Below are 23,922 nucleotides of genomic sequence, written 5' to 3' on the forward strand. Positions count from 1 at the left end.
TTAGAGGCCAATCCACGAAATATAAGTGCCTCGAAAATTTCGCGCTATACGGTAATTATAGTGCATGTAGTTCCTGCATTGGAGTTGATGCATGCATTGCCGGCTAAGTGTCAATTGCCTCATATCCTCCTGCGTGCACCTGTTTGCCCTGGTGTGGGAGTGAACAGTGGAGAGGGGGATGTGGTTCAACTAATGTGTCAACGCTCCCTTAAAAGGCCAGGACACATGTAGTCTAGCCATTGTAGCTCACTGCACCTATATGGGTTGTGAAGTTGACACTTAGAGCTTATACTTTTGTGGTCTCTTTGATGTGGTTCTTTGCTGAGCTATAAATTGAGTGAAGTGGTGCAGCTGTGAATCATATAAAGGTAGTGTGTTTATAGCTAAACAGCAGTATAATAGCATTTCATAGGATTTGTGTTGCATATCACTTGCAGCAGTTTGCAGGTAGCAAAATAGTCAGCAGAAAATAGTTTTTCTACTGGACTATAAAAGTTAGAGCTAGTTAATTTTTGTTATTACAATTTGCAGTGCAAGATGATTCACTGGAGTATCATTCTTTGCCTAACATTGGCAGCCTTGGTCTACAGCCAACACTGTCAACCACCAGATCCTCATGGTTACTGCATTAACAGCCAGGGTGTTGACAACTGTGCACCAGAGGATCGACGAATCACCTCGCCAACTGACCAATGTCACACCAGTTTCCGATTTAGAGCTGATCACATCCTTCCTCCGGAGTGGGAGCTGATGTTTGACTCTTATGACTATGAGAGCTTGGTGAGGCCAGTGTTCCTCGGCAGAGAGTTTGATGGTGATGGAGATGTTGGGGTAAGACAAAATGTAGCAATATTATGTAATTAAGTATCCTTTCCTTCATTGCAGACAGTGGCTGATCAGTGGGAGGATCGAGGTGGTGTCTGTCAGCGCGGTTTGAGAGTGTGTGCCCATACACTGGGATCTCAAGACAACTGGGTGTTCTCCCCTCACATCAAATACCCCCCAGGAAGTACTACCGTTGGTGGGGGTCTACCAACAGAGATTTATCTCGATGTCTCCTTCAGATTCACTCAGTGTAATGGTGCCTGTGTGAATAACTTTGCTGATCTATTCAGATATGACACAAACAGCATTGCCTCGGAGAGTGACCGAACAGACAAAAGACATTACGTTGAAAATCCATTTTTTGGAACAGGAACAGCATCTCGATTGGATCAGACAGGTCACAGAGGGACTGTTTCAGACACTAGAACTCTTACCATTGCTTCTCCCTCTTCCTCGAGAACCAATGGATTCCATTTTGGCATCAGAGACTCGGGAAATTGTGGCCAAATTAACCGAATCTACTTCTACTACACTCCTTGTAAGGAACGACAAGATGGACTGGTCAACTATCCTGAGCTTGTTCGTGCCCCCAACGGCTCTCCACCAAACGAGGGCATGGCTTGCTGTGCTCCTAACTCTCACCCCACCACCTCTCTCACCTTCAAAGCTCACAGTGCCACTGATGGAACTACTGGTGATGAACGATGTGAGCGCAACGTAAGGTGTGAGTGTGATGCTGGGTACAGACTGATCATGAATGCAGATGGAAAACATCGATGTGAAGGTATTCTGTTGAGTATTGTTTTCATGCATGCAATTCATTTTTAATTTTACAATAGAATGCCCTTCTGGAACCTATCGCTCTCTGACTGATGACCAAGGCACTTGTCTAGATTGTCCAATGAACACAGCAATGGATGTGAAGGGTGCTGAAATTTGCAGCTGTCTAGATGAATTCTTTAGAAATGAGCAAAATAACGAAGGCCCTGGAGTGAATTGTACAAGTGAGTTCAAAGAAAACTCTTATATTTTCGTACTGACAGTGTTTAAGGTGAGATGACCCTCCCCTCACAGCTCCCCCTGGTCCAGTAACTGACCTCAAAACAACCGCCAACACTGCCACTAGTGTTACACTCGAATGGACCAGACCCAAGGTCACCGGAAGAGATGACTTCTACTACACGTATCAGATCTTTGATCCCGACCACATTTTACCTGACAATGTTACTAATTTGTCAGACACTGTGCCATACACTGCATCATCACCAAAAATAACATTCCTAGTACCTGGTTTGCGGCCTGTGACACCTTTCACATTTAGGATCATTACTAATAATGGAGTCAGTGATGAGGACAAGGAAAATGCAGCCTTGAGAAAAGTTGAGCTTGTAGTAAAGACCAGAGAAGGTGGTAAGTAAACTGCTGCTAATTGCTAATTAATTGTAGTTTACATTGATCACTTTTTTCTGGTTAATTAAATGTCTAAAAGTTATTTTGTTCCTCCCAAGGCAATACAGCTATGGACACTATCTAATTAAGTATGGGTGATCAAATTTCCATGTTATGTTTTAGAATGTAGGAAGTACTAATTGTAAAGTGCTTTTTACAGTCCCATGGCAATTAATTTCAGCGTGCCATGCATTTCACACCCTCCCCCCCTCACACACCACACAGTACCGAGTGCACCGAGAGATGTCAGGGTGTTCGCCGATGTAGTGGTGTGGGGACCTCCTAAGAATCCAAACGGCATTATTACCGGCTATGAAGTCAAGTTCAGTGGCTCTTTGTCAGGGTCTGTAAGTGTTAACAAGGAAGCTTCAGAGAGCTATCACATCATAAGTGATACTGATCTTAGTCGCCTGCAAGGTACCATTCAAGTTCAGGTGAGCTAATTCATACCTGTTTTATCCGAAACAGGTCTGTAATGTCTAACTTTGCATGGGATGCCTTTAATTGGAGTCCCTCTCAGTCTGTTGTACAATAGTGATTTTGAAAGGGTGAACCTTATTTTGTAGCTCTTTGGTAGCGCTCTATCCAACTGTATACACTTAAATCAATCCCTCTGTGACCTCTACAGGTAAGAGCAAAGACAAGAGCTGGATTCGGAGACTACAGCTCACCTCAAAGTGTAACTCTTGGTGGCATTAGCTCAGTATCTCCTCCGCCCCCTTGTCCAACAGAACTTCCCCCACCCCCGCCCCCTTGTCCATGTACACCAGATCCACGTAAGTTAGTGCTTCAATCAATTACTCATATCATACATAGTTCATCACTTGTGCAGCTGTGAAATTTCTTCTGAATGGCAAGATATACACTGATGGCGATACTGTACTGATACCAGACATTGGAGAGGGAGATGACGGTCTACTGTGTGTGACTGAGTATGAGAACTGCTGCAGCAATTCAGTCGCTCGGTTCTACTATCCCGACGGCAGTCTTGTCAGCTCCTCCTCCAGAAGTTCACTGTACCAGAACAGAGGGGAGCAGCTGGTTCGGTTGAACAAGAGGGACGGTAGCCTCTCCCCTACTGGTCACTACAGATGTGATATTCCTGATGATAAGGGAGTGACACAGAGCATCTTCATCAACATTATTAGTGAGTCAATTCACCACTAGTCTTGTATCATTATAACTTGCTTGTTAAACTATTTATTTTCTTCACTGATAGATCCGGACCCAATCTGCCCTCCACCCCCACCCCCTCCGATTGGAACATGTCCCCCTCCCGTACAATGCCCTACTGTACCTAGTAAGAATGGACTGCAATGCATTAATTGCAGACACATTAATTATTACTTTTCCTATAGCCCCTGACAATTGCCTATCACTTTCATCTCCGACCAATGGAAGAGTATCAGCTTCTTCAACAGCTGTTGGTAGCACCGCCACCTACTCTTGTAACCAAGGTTACTCTCTTGTGGGGGCCTCCACACGCAGCTGTGAATCACAGGGAAGTGCATGGAGCGGAAACACACCTTCTTGTCAAGGTTTGTATCACATGTTGTGTTTTTTGGGTCAGCTCTTGTGTTGTTTGATACACTCAATCATATATAATTGTTAAATGTACTCTTGTGCAGAATCACAAGCATGCCCAGTCTTAACAAATCCTGTCAATGGAAATGTTGCAATACTTGGAAGCATTGCTACCTACACCTGTAACCCTGGCTACACTAGGGTGGGCTCCAACGCACGTCTCTGTCAATCCAGGACATGGACTGGAACTGCTCCAACTTGCGGTGAGTGTGAAACCATCCATATTATACAAACAGTTGTGAAGGATGATCTTTGTATTCACATGCAGTGAGATCATGTCCAACCCTCCCCCCTCCTCTCAATGGAAGAGTGTCCGTTAGTGGAGATAGGACAGCTACCTACACTTGTTCCACTGGCTACACTCTGAGTGGCTCCTCTACACGTACCTGTCAGACCAATGGAGCGTGGAGTGGAACTACACCAACATGCGGTGAGTTCTATTAATTATTGGAATCTTCAAACAATTAATTTTAACCACCATGCAGTACAATGTCCTCTATTATCTCAACCATCTGGTGGAACTGTGACGATAACTTCACGAGCCCCTGGGGGCATAGCCTTCTACAGATGTAACACTGGCAATAATCTGATTGGCTCCTCTACACGTTCCTGTCAGACCGATGGAACATGGAGTGGAAGTGCTCCAACTTGTCAAGGTGATTATTGATTATGATGTTGGCAAGTGTTGTCATGGCTTTTTACATTGTTCCTACAAGCTGGTGTACAAGCTAAATGTAATTGTTTTCTCACTGTCTTTGTATTGTAAAATGTAAATAGCAACTGAAGCTCAACAACGTCTTTCCCCCCTACCAGCACCACAATGCCCCACTCTCCCCCCTCCTCTCAATGGAAGAGTTTCTGCTAGCGGAGGTACAGCTACCTACACCTGTTCCACTGGCTACACTCTGAGTGGCTCCTCTACACGTACCTGTCAGACCAATGGAGCGTGGAGTGGAACTGCACCAACATGCGGTGGACTACAATGCCCTGAACTGTCTCAACCATCTGGTGGAACTGTGACGATATTTTCACGAGACCCTGGAGGCATAGCCTTCTACAGATGTAACACTGGTAATAATCTGATTGGCTCCTCTTTTATTACCTGTCAGAACGGTGGAACTTGGAGTGGAAGTGCTTCAACTTGTCAAGGTGATTATAATGTTGGCAAGTGTTGTCATGGCTTTTTACATTGTTCCTACAAGCTGGTGTACAAGCTAAATGTAATCGTTTTCTCACGGTCTTTGTATTGTAAAATGTAAATAGCAATACTGAAGCTCAACAACATCTTTCCCCCCATACCAGCACCTGCACCACAATGCCCCACTCTCCCCCCTCCTCTCAATGGAAGAGTGTCTGCTAGCGGAGGTACAGCTACCTACACTTGTTCCACTGGCTACACTCTGAGTGGCTCCTCTACACGTACCTGTCAGACCAATGGAGCGTGGAGTGGAACTACACCAACATGCGGTAAAATCTATCAATAATTTGAATCTCCAAACAATTACTTTTAATTGCAACCACCATGCAGTACAATGTCCTCTATTATCTCAACCATCTGGTGGAACTGTGACAATAACTACACGAGCCCCTGGGGGCAGAGCCTTCTACAGATGTAACACTGGCAATAATCTGATTGGCTCCTCTACACGTTCCTGTCAGACCGATGGAACATGGAGTGGAAGTGCTCCAACTTGTCAAGGTGATTATTGATTATGATGTTGGCAAGTGTTGTCATGGCTTTTTACATTGTTCCTACAAGCTGGTGTACAAGCTAAATGTAATTGTTTTCTCACGGTCTTTGTATTGTAAAATGTAAATAGCAACTGAAGCTCAACAACTTTTTCCCCCCATACCAGCACCACAATGCTCCACTCTCCCCCCTCCTCTCAATGGAATAGTGTCTGCTAGCGGAGGTACAGCTACCTACACCTGTTCCACTGGCTACATTCTGAGTGGCTCCTCTACACGTACCTGTCAGACCAATGGAGCATGGAGTGGAACTGCACCAACATGCGGTGGAGTACAATGCCCTGAACTATCTCATCCATCTGGTGGAACTGTGACGATAACTACACGAACCCCTAGGGGCATAGCCTTTTACAGATGTAACACTGGTAATAATCTGGTTGGCTCCGTTACACGTTCCTGTCAGACCGATGGAACATGGAATGGAAATGCTCCAACTTGTCAAGGTGATTGTGATGTTGACAAGTGTTGTCACGGCTTTTAACATTGTACTTATGCACAAGCTGTTCAATTGTTTTCTACAGTCTAATGTTTTTCTTGTATTTTGATTCGATGTAAATAGCTGAAACTCAACAACTTTTTCCCCCCATACCAGCACGTACACCACAATGCCCCACTCTCCCCCCTCCTCTCAATGGAAGAGTTTCTGCTAGCGGAGGTACAGCTACCTACACCTGTTCCACTGGCTACACTCTGAGTGGCTCCTCTACACGTACCTGTCAGACCAATGGAGCATGGAGTGGGACTGCACCAACATGCGGTGGAGTACAATGCCCTGAACTATCTCATCCATCTGGTGGAACTGTGACGATATCTTCACGAGCCCCTAGGGGCATAGCCTTCTACAGGTGTAACACTGGCAATAATCTGATTGGCCCCTCTACACGTTCCTGTCTTATATCTGGAGCATGGAGTGAAAATGCTCCAACTTGTCAAGGTGATTGTGATGTTGGCAAGAGTTGTCACGGTTTAACATAATTATATGTACAATTAGCTGTTTAATTTTTTTTCTCACAGTCTAATATGATGTGTTTGTCTTGTATTTTAATTTCGGTGTAAATAGACAATGGGTGAGGATAAAAGTACACTCTTACCATTTCATTCCCTAATTACTTGGGAAGCAAAGAGTGTACATGTAGGGGTACACTATTTGCAATTGATTCCTATATATGATATATGGAACAAAGAGTGTAGGGCCGCTGTTTGTCTCCCATATATATGGGGACCAAAGAGTGTAGGGGTACGTTATATGTTCCCCATATATACCATATCTCCTAATTCTTAGGTGCCATGGTTACTGGGTTCATGCTAAGAGGAGAACCCTTTACTAATGGCAGTAGTGTCTCCCTCGAAGATATCGGTGAAACTGATGAAGCTCTCATCTTCCCAACAGAAATTAAGGATTGCTGTAAAATGCAAAAGATCGGACAATGTTACGATCCCGACGGTGTTGAATTGGGTAGTAAAGGAGCCAATAGTGAACTGTATCGCAACCGTGATTCTCAAATGGTTCGACTCAATAAGGTTGATGTATTCACTGGTGACGCTGCAATCCCTGGAATGTACTGTTGTACTGTGCCCAACAACGATGGTAACCTTCACCGAATATGTGCAAACATTATAGCTTGATTTGCCAAAACTGACTATTTATCACTGTAACTGAACATTCACTCTCTCCCTTTATAATTAGCAGCACAATTAATTTTATCGTTTTGAACTTTCTGTGTTTGTGCATGTAGCTACGAATATACCATTCATTAATTGACTTGAAAGTTTGTTCTCTTTTTAAACATGTAACACATTACACACATACTATACATGTGTGCATCAAATTGCCACAATTAAAAAAGTATCAATGTATTAATTCAAGATTCTTTAAATCTGCTAAGTGGGCTCTCTCTCGTACGACCATACTATACTAGTACGACTGACTTGCAATTGCAGCAACTTTTTTGAATTTTTGTGGATGGGCTTTGAACTCTCCTGGAACAGTGTGCAAATGTCTTGCTGGCATGAGAAACATAATATTTATTGCATCATTAGACTCCAACGTGGTGATTACAGGACTCGGGGAGAGTGCTGCAGAACTTGAACGCTGCAATCTGATTGGGCTGCTGCAGTGACATGCATGCATGCACAGTACCTTATACGTGAGAGCGTCCAACGATTCAATGAGAATGTTTGCAGAATTTTTCAGCATTGCATTAATTTTGGCGGGCCATGCAAGGATTATACATGTGTTACATGCATGCATGTATATTATCAGTAATTATGGCCATGTTCCTCAGGGTTCTGTGCTAGGTCTTTTGCTTTTCCTATTACATAGACAAAGTTTCACAAGCATCATGTCCTGCAAGTTATGGGGAAGACGACATATATAAAACGAGTGTTAACTACTTACTACTCAGTTGTAAATGGGACAGCTTCTAATCAATAGGTGTTTCATACCCATGGATAACTACCGTGCACGTGTGTATTGGATTTGTTTACCCCCGTGCGGTTGTATGTATTCCCTTGGGTACAAATCCAATACTTTTGATATCCATGGTACAACTATTTATTACTGGTATACGTTTGATCATTATAACATAACATAGCTGGTAATTTGTTGTGCATTAATCATTCAAATCCCCCTCCCCTCCTGCAGCCCCTGCGTGTGACAATGGAGGTGAAGAGTTCAGTATACCTGTGCCTCAGCTTGTCCATCCACCAGTAAAGACCCCGCCCCACTCTGCATAGCCCTCCGTCGCTCTGGATGCTCCTGTCCTCTGGGAACTGTCTTACAATCGAAATGCATCAACCCTGACCATTGTCCATCTCCACTTACCTTTGAACTAAATGGTCAATTGTTTCCAAACGGCTCTAGCGTACAACTGAGTGATATCGGTGAAGACGATAATCATTGATTAATATTTTGGGCTGGTTCAACTGATTGTTGTCAAGCAAGGAGGATTGGAAATTGTAACGGACCCGACAAATTGAAAATTTTTGTGCAGGAAAGCAGCTCCAGGACTGTACTGTTGCATGTGATGTACCCAGCTCAGATACTGAAATTGCCGTAGTCTAGTAGTAACTGACAAAGTGTGTGTATCATGAAAAGTACTATTTTGCCCTATTTACATGTACATGCCTCTATTAGTTTGTACTCTCTTCATATTCTCAATGTGGTAAATTTGTAACCACATAATCAATATTGTTTTTAATACATAATATAGATGATATACAGGGACAGTCCCATTGTCACATGGCTTTAGGGTCAGTAAATCTAGGTTATTAGCTAGCTATATATCTAGCTCTATATAGATCTATAGAGAGTATTCCATAAATTTATTCAGTGGTAGATCTACATGGTAGACTAGATATAGTAGAAGTGTAGATTTACCGTATAGCGCGAAATTTTCGAGGGGCTTAATTTTCGTGGATTTCGTGGGTTAGCAATCCTACACGAAAATTAAGTCCACGAAAATCGTTCTTTACCTGCTAATAACGTGCAAGATCTAAAGGCGTGGCTTCCCGTAAGCAGTCATTCCGCGAACATTGTGCAACGAAATGGCTTTTAGAGGCCAATCCACGAAATATAAGTGCCTCGAAAATTTCGCGCTATACGGTATATAGGCATTAAAATTAATGTTTGCTGGTTCTATTTCTATAAAGAGATATAGATATACAGCAGGTTAGCAATAGAAAAGTGATGAATTTGTGGATTCTTGCTGTTGCTGCTGCTCTGGTGGTGCAAGTATATGCACTGGTTCCAACATGTCAACCACCAGATCCCCATGGTTACTGCATTAGCCAGGGTGTTGACAACTGTGCACCAAAGGATCGCTTGGTCACCTCGTCAACTGACCAATGTCGAACCAGCTTCCGATTTGCACCTGATCACAATGACATCCTAATTCCCCCGGAGTGGGAGCTGATGTTTGACTCTTATGACTACGAGAGCTTGGTGGGGCCAGTGTTCCTCAGCAGAGAGTTTGATAATGATGGAGATGTGTCGGTGAGGCAAAAGGTAACATACTTATAATGATTATCCTCTCCTTTATTCCAGAGAGATGAGTGGGAGGATCGAGGTGGTCCCTGTCAGCGCGGTTTGAGAGTGTGTGCCCATACATTGGGACCTCAAGACAACTGGGTGTTCTCCCCTCACATCAAATACCCCCCAGGAAGTACTACCCTTGGTGGGGGTCTACCAACAGAGATTTACTTTAAAGTTTCCTTCAGATTCACTCAGTGTAATGGTGCCTGTGTGAATAACTTTGCTGATCTATTCAGATATGACACAAACAGCATTGCCTCGGAGAATGTCCGAACAGACAAAAGACATTACATTGACAGTCCATTTTTTGGAACAGGAACAGAGAGGACAACATCTCGATTGGATCAGACAGGGAGCAGTGGGACTGTTTCAGATACTAGAACACTTGCCATTGCTTCTCCCTCCTCCTCGAGAACCAATGGATTCCATTTTGGCATCAAAGACTCTGGAAATTGTGGCCAAATTAACCGAATGTATTTCTACTACACACCTTGTAAGGAACAACAAGATGGACTGGTCAACTATCCTGAGCTTGTTCGTCCTCCCAGCAGCTCTCTACCAAACGAGGGCATGGCTTGCTGTGCTCCCAACTCTCACCCCACCACCTCTCTCACCTTCAGAGCTCACAGTGCCACTGATGGAACTACTGGTGATGAAGGATGTGAGCGCAACGTAAGGTGTGAGTGTGATGCTGGGTACAGACTGAATGCAGCTGGAACACATCGATGTGAAGGTATTCTATTGAGTAATTGTTTTCATGCATGCAATTCATTTATTCCACAATAGAATGCCCTTCTGGAACCTATCGCTCTCTAACTGATGACCGAGGCACTTGTCTAGATTGTCCAATGAACACAGCAATGGATGTGGAGGGTGCTGCAATTTGCAGCTGTCTGGATGAATTCTTCAGAGATGAGCAAAATAACGAAGGCCCTGAAATTTATTGTACAAGTGAGTTCAAAGAAAACTCTTGTATTTCTATTAATTTGGTACTGACAGTGTTTAAGTTGAGATGACCCTCCCCTCACAGCTCCCCCTGGTCCAGTAACTGACCTCAAAACAACCGCCAACACTTCCACTAGTGTTACACTCGAATGGACCAGACCTGAGGTCACCGGAAGAGATGACTTCTACTACACATATCAGATCTTTGATCCCAACCACATTTTACCTGACACTCCTAGGAGATTGTCTTTCACTGCATCATCACCAAAAATAACATACACTGAAGATCGTTTGCGGCCTGTGACACCTTTCACGTTTAGGATCACTACCCATAATGGAGTCAGTGATGAGGACAAGGAAAATGCAGCCTTGAGAAAAGTTGAGCTTGTAGTAAAGACCAAAGAAGGTGGTAAGTAAACTGCTGCTAATTTGCTAATTAATTGTAGTTTTTTCATTGATCACTTTTCTCTGGTTAATTAAATGTCAAATGTCTAAAAGTTAGTTTGTGCCTCCCAAAGCTATACATCTATAATTAATTATGGGTGATCAAATTTCCATGTTATGTTTTAGAATGTAGGAAGAACTAATTGTAAAGTGCTTTTTACAGTCCCATGGCAATTAATTTCAGCGTGCCATGCATTTCACACCCTCCCCCCCTCACACACCACACAGTACCGAGTGCACCGAGAGATGTCAGGGTGTTCACCGAGGTAGTGGTGTGGGGACCTCCTCAGAATCCAAACGGCATTATTACCGGCTATGAAGTCAAGTTCAGTGGCTCTTTGTCAGGGTCTGTAAGTGTCGGTAAGGAAGCTTCAGAGAGCTATCACATCATAAGTGATACTGATCTTAGTCGCCTACAAGGTACCATTCAAGTTCAGGTGAGCTAATTCATACCTGTTTTATCCGAAACAGGTCTGTAATGTCTAACTTTGCATGGGATGCCTTTAATTGGAGTCCCTCTCAGTCTGTTGTACAATAGTGATTTTGAAAGGGCGAACCTTATTTTGTAGCTCTTTGGTAGCGCTCTATCCTACTATATACGCTTAAATCAACCCCTGTGACCTATCACACGAAACTACAGGTAAGAGCAAAGACAAGAGCTGGGTTCGGAGACTATAGCTCACCTCAAATTATCACTACTACTTCGCCCCCTTGCCCAACAGAACTTCCCCCACCCCCGCCCCCACCCCCTTGTCCATGTACACCAGATCCACGTAAGTTAGTGCTTCAATTCGATTACTCATATCATACATAGTTCATCACTTGTGCAGCTGTGAAATTTCTTCTGAATGGCAAGATATACACTGATGGCGATACTGTACTGATACCAGACATTGGAGAGGGAGATGACGGTCTACTGTGTGTGACTGAGTATGAGAACTGCTGCAGCAATTCTGTCGCTCGGTTCTACTATCCCGACGGCAGTCTTGTCAGCTCCTTCTCCAGAAGTTCACTGTACCAGAACATAGGGGAGCAGCTGGTTCGGTTGAACAAGAGGGACGGTAGCCTCTCCCCTACTGGTCGCTACAGATGTGATATTCCTGATGATAAGGGAGTGACACTGAGCATCTTCATCAACATTATTAGTGAGTCAATTCACCACTGGTCTTGTATCATTATAACTTGTTTGTTAAACTATTTATTTTCTTCACTGATAGATCCGGACCTGATCTGCCCTCCACCCCCACCCCCTCCGATTGGAACGTGTCCCCCTCCCATACAATGCCCTACTGTACCTAGTAAGAATGGGCTTCATATGCATTAATGGCAGACACATTAATTATTACTTTTCCTATAGCCCCTGACAATTGCCTATCACTTTCATCTCCGACCAATGGAAGAGTATCAGCTTCTTCAACAGCTGTTGGTAGCACTGCCACCTATTCTTGTAACCAAGGTTACTCTCTTGTGGGGGCCTCCACACGCAGCTGTGAATCACAGGGAAGTGCATGGAGCGGAAACACACCTTCTTGTCAAGGTCTGTATCACATGTTGTGTCACATGTTGTGTTTTTGGGTCAGCTCTTGTGTTGTTTGATATGCCCTATTCTATTGCTGCAGTACGGGAGTGTCCCAATCTGACTAGTCCCACTAATGGAAGGGTGCTTGTGTCTTCAAGATCTTCCGGAGGGATTGCTACCTATATCTGTAACCCTGGCTACACTTTGAGTGGATCATCAAGGCAGACCTGTTTGTCTAATGGGCAGTGGAGTGAATCTGTTGCAATATGCCGTCCAGGTAAGCTAGTATAAAAGTAGTCTCAATCATGCTCACCACTATACAATTGTTACATGTACTCTTGTCGCAGAATCACAAGCATGCCCAGTCTTAACAAATCCTGTCAATGGAAATGTTGCAATACTTGGAAGCATTGCTACTTACACCTGTAACCCTGGCTATACTAGGGTGGGCTCCAACGCACGCCTCTGCCAATCCCAATCCAGAACATGGACTGGAACTGCTCCAACTTGCGGTGAGTGTGAAACCTTCCATATAATGCAAACAGTTGTGAAGGATGATCTTTGTATTCATATGCAGTGAGACCATGTCCAACCCTCCCCCATCCTCTCAATGGAAGAGTGTCTGCTAGTGGAGATAGGACAGCTACCTACACCTGTTCCACTGGCTACACTCTGAGGGGCTCCTCTACACGTACCTGTCAGACCAATGGAGCATGGAGTGGAACTACACCAACATGCGGTGAGTTCTATTTATTATTGGATTCTTCAAACAATTAATTGCAACCACCATGCAGTACAATGTCCTCTATTATTTCAACCATCTGGTGGAACTGTGACAATAACTTCACGAGCCCCTGGGGGCAGAGCCTTCTACAGATGTAATACTGGCAATAATTTGATTGGCTCCTCTACACGTTCCTGTCAAACCGATGGAACATGGAGTGGAAATGCTCCAACTTGTCAAGGTGATTGTGATGTTGGCAAGTGTTGTCAATCTCATGCCTTTTTATGTTCCTACAAGCTGGTGTACAAGCTAAATGTAATTGTTTTCTCACGGTCTTTGTATTGTAAAATGTAAATAGCAATACTGAAACTCAACAACTTCTTTCCCCCCATACCAGCACCACAATGCCCCACTCTCCCCCCTCCTCTCAATGGAAGAGTGTCTGCTAGCGGAGGCACAGCTACCTACACTTGTTCCACTGGCTACACTCTGAGTGGTTCCTCTACACGTACCTGTCAGACCAATGGAGCGTGGAGTGGAACTGCACCAACATGCGGTGGAGTACAATGCCCTGAACTATCTCATCCATCTGGTGGAACTGTGACGATAACTACACGAGCCCCTAGGGGCATAGCCTTCTACAGATGTAACATTGGTAATAATCTGGTTGGCTCCGTTACACGTTCCTGTCAGACCGATGGAACATGGAATGGAAATGCTCCAACTTGTCAAGGTGATTGTGATGTTGGCAAAGTGTTATCATGGCTTTTAACATTGTACACTTCAAGCTGTTCAATTGTTTTCTCACAGTCTAATATGGTTTTTCTTGTATTTTGTAAATAGACAATGAACTCAACAACATCTTTCCCCCCCATACCAGCACGTGCACCACAATGCCCCACTCTCCCCCCTCCTCTCAATGGAAGAGTGTCTGCTAGCGGAGGTACAGCTACCTACACTTGTTTCACTGGCTACACTCTGAGTGGCTCCTCTACACGTACCTGTCAGACCAATGGAGCGTGGAGTGGAACTGCACCAACATGCGGTGGAGTACAATGCCCTGAACTATCTCATCCATCTGGTGGAACTGTGACGATAACTACACGAGCCCCTAGGGGCATAGCCTTCTACAGATGTAACATTGGTAATAATCTGGTTGGCTCCGTTACACGTTCCTGTCAGACCGATGGAACATGGAATGGAAATGCTCCAACTTGTCAAGGTGATTGTGATGTTGGCAAAGTGTTATCATGGCTTTTAACATTGTACACTTCAAGCTGTTCAATTGTTTTCTCACAGTCTAATATGGTTTTTCTTGTATTTTGTAAATAGACAATGAACTCAACAACATCTTTCCCCCCCATACCAGCACGTGCACCACAATGCCCCACTCTCCCCCCTCCTCTCAATGGAAGAGTGTCTGCTAGCGGAGGTACAGCTACCTACACTTGTAACACTGGATACACTCTGAGTGGCTCCTCTACACGTACCTGTCAGACCAATGGAGCGTGGAGTGGAACTGCACCAACATGCGGTGGACTACAATGCCCTGAACTATCTCAACCTTCTGGTGGAACTGTGACGATAAATTCACGAACCCCTGGGAGGGGCATAGCCTTCTACAGGTGTAACACTGGTAATCTGATTGGACCCTCTTTTATTACCTGTCAGGACGGCGGAACTTGGAGTGGAAATGCTCCAACTTGTCAAGGTGATTTTGGTGGTGTTGGCTTAAATATGATCTAATAATTATGCTGTGCTTGTATTGCATTGATTGTACAATGTAAAAATATTACTGAAGCTCTTTTCTCCCATATACCAGCACCACAATGCCCCACCCTCCTCCCTCCTCTCAATGGAAGAGTGTCTGCTAGTGGAGGTACAGCTACCTACACCTGTTCCACTGGCTACACTCTGAGTGGTTCCTCTACACGTACCTGTGTATCTAGTGGGCGGTGGAGTGGAAATGCACCTACTTGCCAACAAGGTATTAATTGCGCTTGTTGTATTTTATGCTGTTCTATCCTCTCACTCTTTCGAATTCGTTACCTACAGTGCAATGTCTGGTCCTACCTACTCCCACTAATGGAGGAGTATTATCTCCTTCAAGAGCTATAGGAAGTCTCGCCATCTACACTTGTAACCCTGGCTACACTCTGAGTGGCTCTTCAAGGCGGACCTGTCTGACCAATGGAGTTTGGAGTGCATCACAACCAACTTGTAAGCAGCCTCAATACCACAAAGTGTTGTGTATACCATATTTGTCCTAATTCTTAGGTGCCACTGGATTCATGCTAAGAGGAGAAACCTTTACTAATACCAGTAGTGTCTCCCTCGAAGATATCGGTGAAACTGATGAAGCTCTCATCTTCCGAACAGAAATTAAGGATTGCTGCAGAGTGCAAAGGATCGGACAATGTTACGATCCCAACGGTGTTGAATTGGGGACTAGAGCAGCCAGGAATGAAATGTATCGCAACCGTGATTCTCAACTTGTTCGACTCAACAAGGTTGATGTATTCACTGGTCAAGCTGCAATCCCTGGAATGTACTGTTGTACTGTGCCCAACAACGATGGTAACCTTCATCGAATATGTGCAAACATTACACCTTGATTTGCCAAAACTGACTATTTATCACTGTAACTGAACATTCACTCTCTCCCTTTATAATTAGCAGCACAATTAATTTTATCGTTTTGAACTTTCTGTGTTTGTGAATGTAGCTACGAATAATCATTAACTTGAGTTCGTTCTCCTTTTAAACATGTAACATTATTATATGTATTATACATGAATGTGCATCAATTGCCACAATTAAAAAGTATCAATGCAATAATAATAATTCGAATTCTTTAAATCTGCTAAGTAAAGGCTCTCGTACGGCCATACTATACTACTATCTACGGTACAACAGACTTGGCACCAAATTTTTTTGTATTTTGTGGATCTGCTTTAAATTAAATTGGAACAGTGTGCAAATGTCTTGCCGGCATAAGAAACATAATATTTATTGTAGCTCTAGATGATAAGTAGACTCTACAACGTGGTGAGTTACGCGGGACTCGGGAAGAGTGCTGCAGAACTTGCATTGGGCTGTAGCCTCGATTCAAGATCCGCCTGGAATCGAGGCTTGAGAGCGTCCATAAGTTGGTAGCCTCGAGACCAGGCCGATTAAAATACGTATTTTAATCGGCCTGGTCTCGAGGCTAATAAGCTGCATTAATTTTTTGGGATCAGGGGGTTTATACCCATCACCCCGACCTGACGCTGTGGGCGTACAATCTACCCCGAGGGAGAATGACCATAAAACTCATTTGTGCAGTAAACTTTTGCATTTGCATGCAGTGCAAGATGATTCACTGGAGTGTCATTCTTTGCCTAACATTGGCAGCCTTGGTCTACAGCCAACACTGTCAACCACCAGATCCTCATGGTTACTGCATTGACAGCCAGGGTGTTGACAACTGTGCACCAGACGATCGATTGGTCTCCTCACCAATTGACCTATGTCACACCAGTTTCCGATTTACACCTGATCACAATGACATCCTAATTCCCCCGGAGTGGGAGCTGATGTTTGACTCTTATGACTACGAGAGCTTGGTGGGGCCAGTGTTCCTCAGCAGAGAGTTTGACAATGATGGAGATGTGTCGGTGAGACAAAATGTAGCAATATTTGTTTAATTAAGTATCTTTTCCTTCATTGCAGGCAGTGGCTGATAAGTGGGAGGATCGAGGTGGTGTCTGTCAACGTGGTTTGAGAGTGTGTGCCTATGAGTTGGGAGCTCAAGACAACTGGGTGTTTTCCCCTCACATCAAATACCCCCCAGGAAGTACTACCCTTGGTGGGGGTCTACCAACAGAGATCTACCTAAAAGTTTCCTTCAGATTCACTCAGTGTAATGGTGCCTGTGTGAATAACTTTGCTGATCTATTCAGATATGACACAAACAGCATTGCCTCAGAGAGTGTCCGAACAGACAAAAGATATTACGTTAACAGTCCATTTTTTGGAAAAGGAACAGAGATGACAACATCTCTATTGGATCAAACAGGAAGCAGTGGGACTGTTTCAGATACTAGAACTCTTACCATTACTTCTCCCTCCTCCTCGAGAACCAATGGATTCCATTTTGGCATCAGAGACTCTGGAAATTGTGGCCAAATTAACCGAATCTACTTCTACTACACACCTTGTAAAGAATGACAAGATGGACTGGTCAACTATCCTGAGCTTGTTCGTGCCCCCAATGGCTTTCCACCAAACGAGGGCATGGCTTGCTGTGCTCCCAACTCTCACCCCACCCCCTCTCTCACCTTCAGAGCTCACAGTGCCACTGATGGAACTACTGGTGATGAAGGATGTGAGCGCAACGTAAGGTGTGAGTGTGATGCTGGGTACAGACTGAATGTAGATGGAACAGGATGTCAAGGTACGTATAACTGAGTTATTTATGCCACGCAATTCATATAAGTGTCCACATAGGTTGCCCTGCTGGAACTTATCGCTCTCTGACTGGTTTCCAAGAGAGCTGCGCCTTTTGCCCTAAGAAAACAGCATTAGATCTGGAGTTTGCTCCAATTTGTAGCTGTATAAATGGATTCTTTAGAGACGAGGACACTAACGAAGGCCCTGGAGTGGATTGTACAAGTGAGTTAAAAAAAATATCTTACTTACATTGAATTACTGTTACTGGCAGTGTTTAAGTTGAGATGACCCTCCCCTCACAGCTCCCCCTGGTCCAGTAACTGACCTCAAAACAACCGCCAACACTTCCACTAGTGTTACACTCGAATGGACCAGACCTGAGGTCATCGGAAGAGATGACTTCTACTACACATATCAGATCTTTGATCCCGACCACATTTTACCTGACACTCCTAGGAGATTGTCTTTCACTGCATCATCACCAAAAATAACATACACTGAAGATCGTTTGCGGCCTGTGACACCTTTCACGTTTAGAATCATTACCCATAATGGAGTCAGTGATGAGGACAAGGAAAATGCAGCCTTGAGAAAAGTTGAGCTTGTAATAAAGACCAGAGAAGGTGGTAAGTAAACTGCTGCTAATTTGCTAATTAATTGTAGTTTTTTCATTGATCACTTTTCTCTGGTTAATTAAATGTCTAAAAGTTAGTTTGTGCCTCCCAAGGCAATACAGCTATGGTGATCAAATTTCCATGTTATGTTTTTAAATATAGGAAGTACTAATTGTAAAGTGCTTTTTACAGTCCCATGGCAATTAATTTCAGCGTGCCATGCATTTCACACTTGCCCCCCCCCCCACACACCATACACACCACACACACAGTACCGAGTGCACCGAGAGATGTCAGGGTGTTCACCGAGGTAGTGGTGTGGGGACCTCCTCAGAATCCAAACGGCATTATTACCGGCTATGAAGTCAAGTTAGTGACTCTTTCTTAAGGTCAGAAAGTGTCAACAAGGAAGCTTCAGAGAGCTATCACATCATAAGTGATACTGATCTCAGCCGCCTGCAAGATTCCATTCAAGTTGAGGTGAGCTAATTCATACCAAAACAGGCCTGTAACTTTATAGCATGGGATGCCTTTAATTGGAGTCCCTCTGTCGTACAATAGTGATTTTGAAAGGGCCATCCTCTATAGCTAAATATGCATTTTGTAGCTCTTTGTTAGCGCTCTATCAACTATATACGCTTAAATCAACTCCTGTGACCTCTACAGGTAAGAGCAAAGACAAGAGCTGGGTTCGGAGACTATAGCTTTCCTCAAAGTGTACCTCGTGGTAGCATTACCACTACTACTTCGCCCCCTTGTCCAACAGAACTTCCCCCACCCCCACCCCCACCCCCTTGTCCATGTACACCAGATCCACGTAAGTTAGTGCTTCAATTTCGATTACTCATATCATACATAATTCATCACCTTGCAGCTGTGAAATTTCTTCTGAATGGCAAGATATACACTGATGGCGATACTGTACTGATACCAGACATTGGAGAGGGAGATGACGGTCTACTGTGTGTGACTGAGTATGAGAACTGCTGCAGCAATTCTGTCGCTCGGTTCTACTATCCTGACGGCAGTGTTGTCAGCTCCTTCTCCAGAAGTTCACTGTACCAGAACATAGGGGAACAATTGGTTCGGTTGAACAAGAGGGACGATAGCCTCTCCCCTACTGGTCGCTACAGATGTGATATTCCTGATGATAAGGGAGTGACACAGAGCATCTTCATCAACATTATTAGTGAGTCAATTTACCACTGGTCTTGTATCATTATAACTTGATTAATTTGTTTGTTAAACTATTTATTTTCTTCACTGATAGATCCGGACCCGACCTGCCCTCCACCCCCACCCCCTCCGATTGGAACTTGTCCCCCTCCTGTACAATGCCCTACTGTACCTAGTAAGAATGGACTTTATATGCATTAATGGCAAACACATTAATTATTACTTTTCCTATAGCCCCTGACAATTGCCTATCACTTTCATCTCCGACCAATGGAAGAGTATCAGCTTCTTCAACAGCTGTTGGTAGCACTGCCACCTATTCTTGTAACCAAGGTTACTCTCTTGTGGGGGCATCCACACGCAGCTGTGAATCACAGGGAAGTGCCTGGAGTGGAAACACACCTTCTTGTCAAGGTCCGTATCACATGTTGTGTTTTTGGGTCAGCTCTTGTGTTAAAAGTAGTCTCAATCATGCTCACCACTATACAATTGTTAAATGTACTCTTGTGCAGAATCACAAGCATGCCCAGTCTTAACAAATCCTGTCAATGGAAATGTTGCAATACTTGGAAGCATTGCTACCTACACCTGTAACCCTGGCTACACTAGGGTGGGCTCCAATGCACGTCTCTGCCAATCCAGGACATGGACTGGAACTGCTCCAACTTGCGGTGAGTGTGAAACCTTCCAATAATTCAAACAGTTGTGAAGCATGATCTTTGTATTCATATGCAGTGAGACCATGTCCAACCCTCCCCCCTCCTCTCAATGGAAGAGTGTCTGCTAGCGGAGGTACAGCTACTTACACCTGTTCCACTGGCTACACTCTGAGTGGCTCCTCTACACGTACCTGTCAGACCAATGGAGCGTGGAGTGGAACTACACCAACATGCGGTGAGTTCTATTAATTATTGGAATCTTTAAACAATTAATTTCAACCACCATGCAGTACAATGTCCTCTATTATTTCAACCATCTGGTGGAACTGTGACGATCTCTTCACGAGCCCCTGGGGGCATAGCCTTCTACAGATGTAACACTGGCAATAATCTGATTGGCCTCTCTACACGTTCCTGTCAGACTGATGGAACATGGAGTGGAAATCCTCCAACTTGTCAAGGTGATTGTGATGTTGGCAAGTGTTGTCATGGCTTTTTACATTGTTCCTACAAGCTGGTGTACAAGTTAAATGTAATTGTTTTCTCACAGTCTCTGTATTGTAAAATGTAAATAGCAACTGAAGCTCAACAACATATTTCACCCATACCAGCACGTGCACCACAATGCCCCACTCTCCCCCCTCCTCTCAATGGAAGAGTGTCTGCTAGCGGAGGTACAGCTACTTACACCTGTTCCACTGGCTACACTCTGAGTGGCTCCTCTACACGTTCCTGTCAGACCAATGGAGCGTGGAGTGGAACTACACCAACATGCGGTAAAATCTATCAATAATTTGAATCTCCAAACAATTACTTTTAATTTCAATCACCATGCAGTGCAATGTCCTCTATTATTTCAACCATCTGGTGGAACTGTGACGATAACTTCACTATCCCCTGGGGGCATAGCCTTCTACAGATGTAACACTGGCAATAATCTGATTGGCTCATCTACACGTTCCTGTCCTATATCTGGAGTATGGAGTGGAAATGCTCCAACGTGTCAAGGTGATTGTGATGTTGGCAAGTCACGGCTTTTAACATAATTATAATATATACATGTTTAATTGTTTTCTCACAGTCTAATATGTTGTGTTTGTCTTGTATTTTGATTTCAGTGTAAATAGACAATGACTGAAGCTCAACAATATCTTTTCCCCATATCAGCACGTGCACCACAATGCCCCACTCTCCCCCCTCCTCTCAATGGAAGAGTGTCTGCTAGCGGAGGTACAGCTACCTACACCTGTTCCACTGGCTACACTCTGAGTGGCTCCTCTACACGTACCTGTCAGACCAATGGAGCGTGGAGTGGAACTGCACCAACATGCGGTGGACTACAATGCCCTGAACTACCTCAACCATCTGGTGGAACTGTGACGATATTTTCACGAGCCCTTGGAGGCATAGCCTTCTACAGATGTAACACTGGTAATAATCTGATTGGCTCCTCTTTTATTACCTGTCAGAACGGCGGAACTTGGAGTGAAAATGCTCCAACTTGTCAAGGTGATTATAATGTTGGCAAGTGTCGTCATGGCTTTTTACATTGTTCCTACAAGCTGGTGTACAAGCTAAATGTAATTGTTTTCTCACGGTCTTTGTATTGTAAAATGTAAATAACAATACTGAAACTCAACAACGTCTTACCCCTCATACCAGCACCTGCACCACAATGCCCCACTCTCCCCCCTCCTCTCAATGGAAGAGTGTCTGCTAGCGGAGGTACAGCTACCTACACCTGTTCCACTGGCTACACTCTGAGTGGCTCCTCTACACGTACCTGTCAGACCAATGGAGCGTGGAGTGGAACTGCACCAACATGCCGTACAGTACAATGCCCTGAACTATCTCATCCATCTGGTGGAACTGTGACGATAACTACACGAACCCTTAGGGGCATAGCCTTTTACAGATGTAACACTGGTAGTAATCTGGTTGGCTTCGTTACACGCTCCTGTCAGACCGATGGAACTTGGAGTGGAAATGCTCCAACTTGTCAAGGTGATTTTGGTGGTGTTGGCTTAAATATAAGCTGTTGTAAAATTGATCTAATAATTATGTTGTGCTTGTAATTGCATTGATTGTACAATGTAAAAATAACAATTATTACTGAAGCTCTTTTCTCCCATACCAGCACCACAATGCTCCAATCTCCCCCCTCCTCTCAATGGAAGAGTGTCTGCTAGCGGAGGTACAGCTACCTACACCTGTTTCACTGGCTACACTCTGAGTGGCTCCTCTACACGTACCTGTCAGACCAATGGAGCGTGGAGTGGATCACAACCAATTTGTAAGCAGCCTTAATACACCAAAGCTGTGTATACCATACATATCTCCTAATTCTTAGGTGCCATGGTTACTGGGTTCATGCTAAGAGGAGAACCCTTTACTAATGGCAGTAGTGTCTCCCTCAAAGATATCGGTGAAACTGCTGAAGCTCTCATCTTCCCAACAGAAATTAAGGATTGCTGCAGAATGCAAAGGATCGGACAATGTTACGATCCCAACGGTGTCCAATTAAGTAGTAAAGGAGCCAATGAAATGTATCGCAACCGTGATTCTCAAATGGTTCAACTCAATAAGGTTGATGTATTCACTGGTGAAGCTGCAATCCCTGGACTGTACTGTTGTACTGTGCCCAACAACGATGGTAACCTTCACCGAATATGTGCAAACATTACAGTTTGATTTTCCAAAACTGACTATTTATCACTGTAACTGAACATTCACTCTCTCCCTTTATAATTAGCAGCACAATTAATTTTATCGTTTTCAACTTTCTGTGTTTGTGCATGTAGCTACGAATATATAATTATATCATCCATTGACTTAAGTTTGTTCTCCTTTTAACATGTAACACATTATACGTATTATACATGTGCATCAAATTGCAACAATTTTCAATACAATAATTTTAATTCAATTTCTTTAAATCTGCTAAGTATAGGCTCTCATACGATCATACTATACTACTATCTATGGTACGACTGACTTGCAATTGCAGCAACTTTTTTGAATTTTTGTGGATGGGCTTTGAATTCTCCTATATTTTTAATTGGAACATGCAGTCTTGCGGGCATGAGAAACATGTATAGACTCCAACGTGGTGATTACAGCTAGGACTCGGAGAGAGTGCTGCAGAACTTGAACGCTGCAATCTGATTGGGAAGCTGCTGCAGTGACATGCATGCATTCACAGTACCCTACGTGAGAGCGTCCAACGATTCAATGAGAATGTTTGCAGAATTTTTCAGCATTGCATTAATTTTGGTGGGCCATGCAAGGATTATACATGTGTTACATGAATGCATGTATTATCAGTAATTATGGCCATGTTCCTCAGGGTTCTGTGCTAGGTCTTTTCAGTGCTTTTCCTATATACATAGACAAAGTTTCACAAGCATCATGTCCTGCAAGTTATGGGGATGACGACATATATCAAAACGAGTGTTGACTACTTACTACTCAGTTGTAAATGGGACAGCTTCTAATTGCTTCTATCAATAGGTGCTTCATAGTACCTGTACCATGTATAACTACGTTTACCGTGCACATGTGTATTGGATTTGTTTACCCTGCCTTGTGCAGTTGTATGTTAAAGATACATAAATGAAATAATCTGCATGTGAGAGCTATAGCAAAATAGTTTATTGGACGTGTGTTAGTGGAAGCAAAGTCACGAGCAACTGCTTCAAATTCAAGCGAAGCAACTTGTGTATATAAAGTAAGAATAGATGCTGGGGATTTATCGAGAAGACGGTCTTATT

The 23,922-nt window shown here is 43.8% G+C and overlaps 5 protein-coding genes across 8 annotated transcripts in view; all 5 read left to right on the forward strand.

Moving 5' to 3' along the window:
* The first annotated feature begins 374 nt into the window (after positions 1 to 374).
* On the forward strand, positions 375 to 7,484 carry LOC135333951 (uncharacterized). Its single transcript, XM_064528980.1, has 18 exons — positions 375 to 831; positions 886 to 1,609; positions 1,665 to 1,829; positions 1,900 to 2,235; positions 2,500 to 2,708; positions 2,903 to 3,050; positions 3,107 to 3,421; positions 3,494 to 3,574; positions 3,633 to 3,812; positions 3,903 to 4,061; positions 4,127 to 4,288; positions 4,344 to 4,514; positions 4,672 to 5,007; positions 5,161 to 5,325; positions 5,387 to 5,557; positions 5,715 to 6,050; positions 6,200 to 6,541; positions 6,890 to 7,484. Exons 1-18 carry the CDS (start codon positions 538 to 540, stop codon positions 7,231 to 7,233), a joined length of 4,638 nt encoding a protein of 1,545 aa, XP_064385050.1. The 5' UTR covers positions 375 to 537; the 3' UTR covers positions 7,234 to 7,484.
* Positions 7,485 to 8,841: 1,357 nt separating this feature from the next.
* The window catches only part of LOC135333950 (sushi, von Willebrand factor type A, EGF and pentraxin domain-containing protein 1-like), a 39,599-nt gene continuing 24,518 nt past the window's right edge, over positions 8,842 to 23,922 (forward strand). For all 4 annotated transcript variants that reach the window (XM_064528976.1, XM_064528977.1, XM_064528978.1 and 1 more), the window contains exons 1-9: positions 8,842 to 8,983; positions 9,213 to 9,601; positions 9,653 to 10,373; positions 10,427 to 10,591; positions 10,671 to 10,994; positions 11,258 to 11,466; positions 11,670 to 11,802; positions 11,860 to 12,174; positions 12,247 to 12,327. In XM_064528976.1, coding sequence (XP_064385046.1) covers positions 9,296 to 9,601; positions 9,653 to 10,373; positions 10,427 to 10,591; positions 10,671 to 10,994; positions 11,258 to 11,466; positions 11,670 to 11,802; positions 11,860 to 12,174; positions 12,247 to 12,327 — 2,254 coding nt within the window. In that variant the 5' untranslated portion in view covers positions 8,842 to 8,983; positions 9,213 to 9,295. The remainder of the gene's footprint in view (positions 8,984 to 9,212; positions 9,602 to 9,652; positions 10,374 to 10,426; positions 10,592 to 10,670; positions 10,995 to 11,257; positions 11,467 to 11,669; positions 11,803 to 11,859; positions 12,175 to 12,246; positions 12,328 to 23,922) is intronic.
* On the forward strand, positions 17,548 to 19,114 carry LOC135333049 (ephrin type-B receptor 2-like). The gene is made up of 5 exons (XM_064527982.1): positions 17,548 to 17,707; positions 17,761 to 17,925; positions 18,006 to 18,329; positions 18,590 to 18,797; positions 18,984 to 19,114. The coding sequence occupies exons 1-4, from the start codon at positions 17,548 to 17,550 to the stop codon at positions 18,703 to 18,705; spliced, it is 765 nt and encodes a 254-aa protein (XP_064384052.1). The 3' UTR covers positions 18,706 to 18,797; positions 18,984 to 19,114.
* On the forward strand, positions 18,912 to 20,716 carry LOC135333050 (sushi, von Willebrand factor type A, EGF and pentraxin domain-containing protein 1-like). Its single transcript, XM_064527983.1, has 9 exons — positions 18,912 to 18,920; positions 18,984 to 19,134; positions 19,192 to 19,506; positions 19,588 to 19,668; positions 19,728 to 19,907; positions 20,006 to 20,164; positions 20,229 to 20,387; positions 20,443 to 20,613; positions 20,703 to 20,716. Exons 1-9 carry the CDS (start codon positions 18,912 to 18,914, stop codon positions 20,714 to 20,716), a joined length of 1,239 nt encoding a protein of 412 aa, XP_064384053.1.
* On the forward strand, positions 21,283 to 23,082 carry LOC135333051 (complement factor B-like). The gene is made up of 3 exons (XM_064527984.1): positions 21,283 to 21,661; positions 22,503 to 22,918; positions 22,965 to 23,082. Exons 1-2 carry the CDS (start codon positions 21,283 to 21,285, stop codon positions 22,841 to 22,843), a joined length of 720 nt encoding a protein of 239 aa, XP_064384054.1. The 3' UTR covers positions 22,844 to 22,918; positions 22,965 to 23,082.

The sequence above is a fragment of the Halichondria panicea genome, chromosome 3, assembly GCF_963675165.1.
Source record: "Halichondria panicea chromosome 3, odHalPani1.1, whole genome shotgun sequence".
NCBI lineage: Eukaryota > Metazoa > Porifera > Demospongiae > Suberitida > Halichondriidae > Halichondria > Halichondria panicea.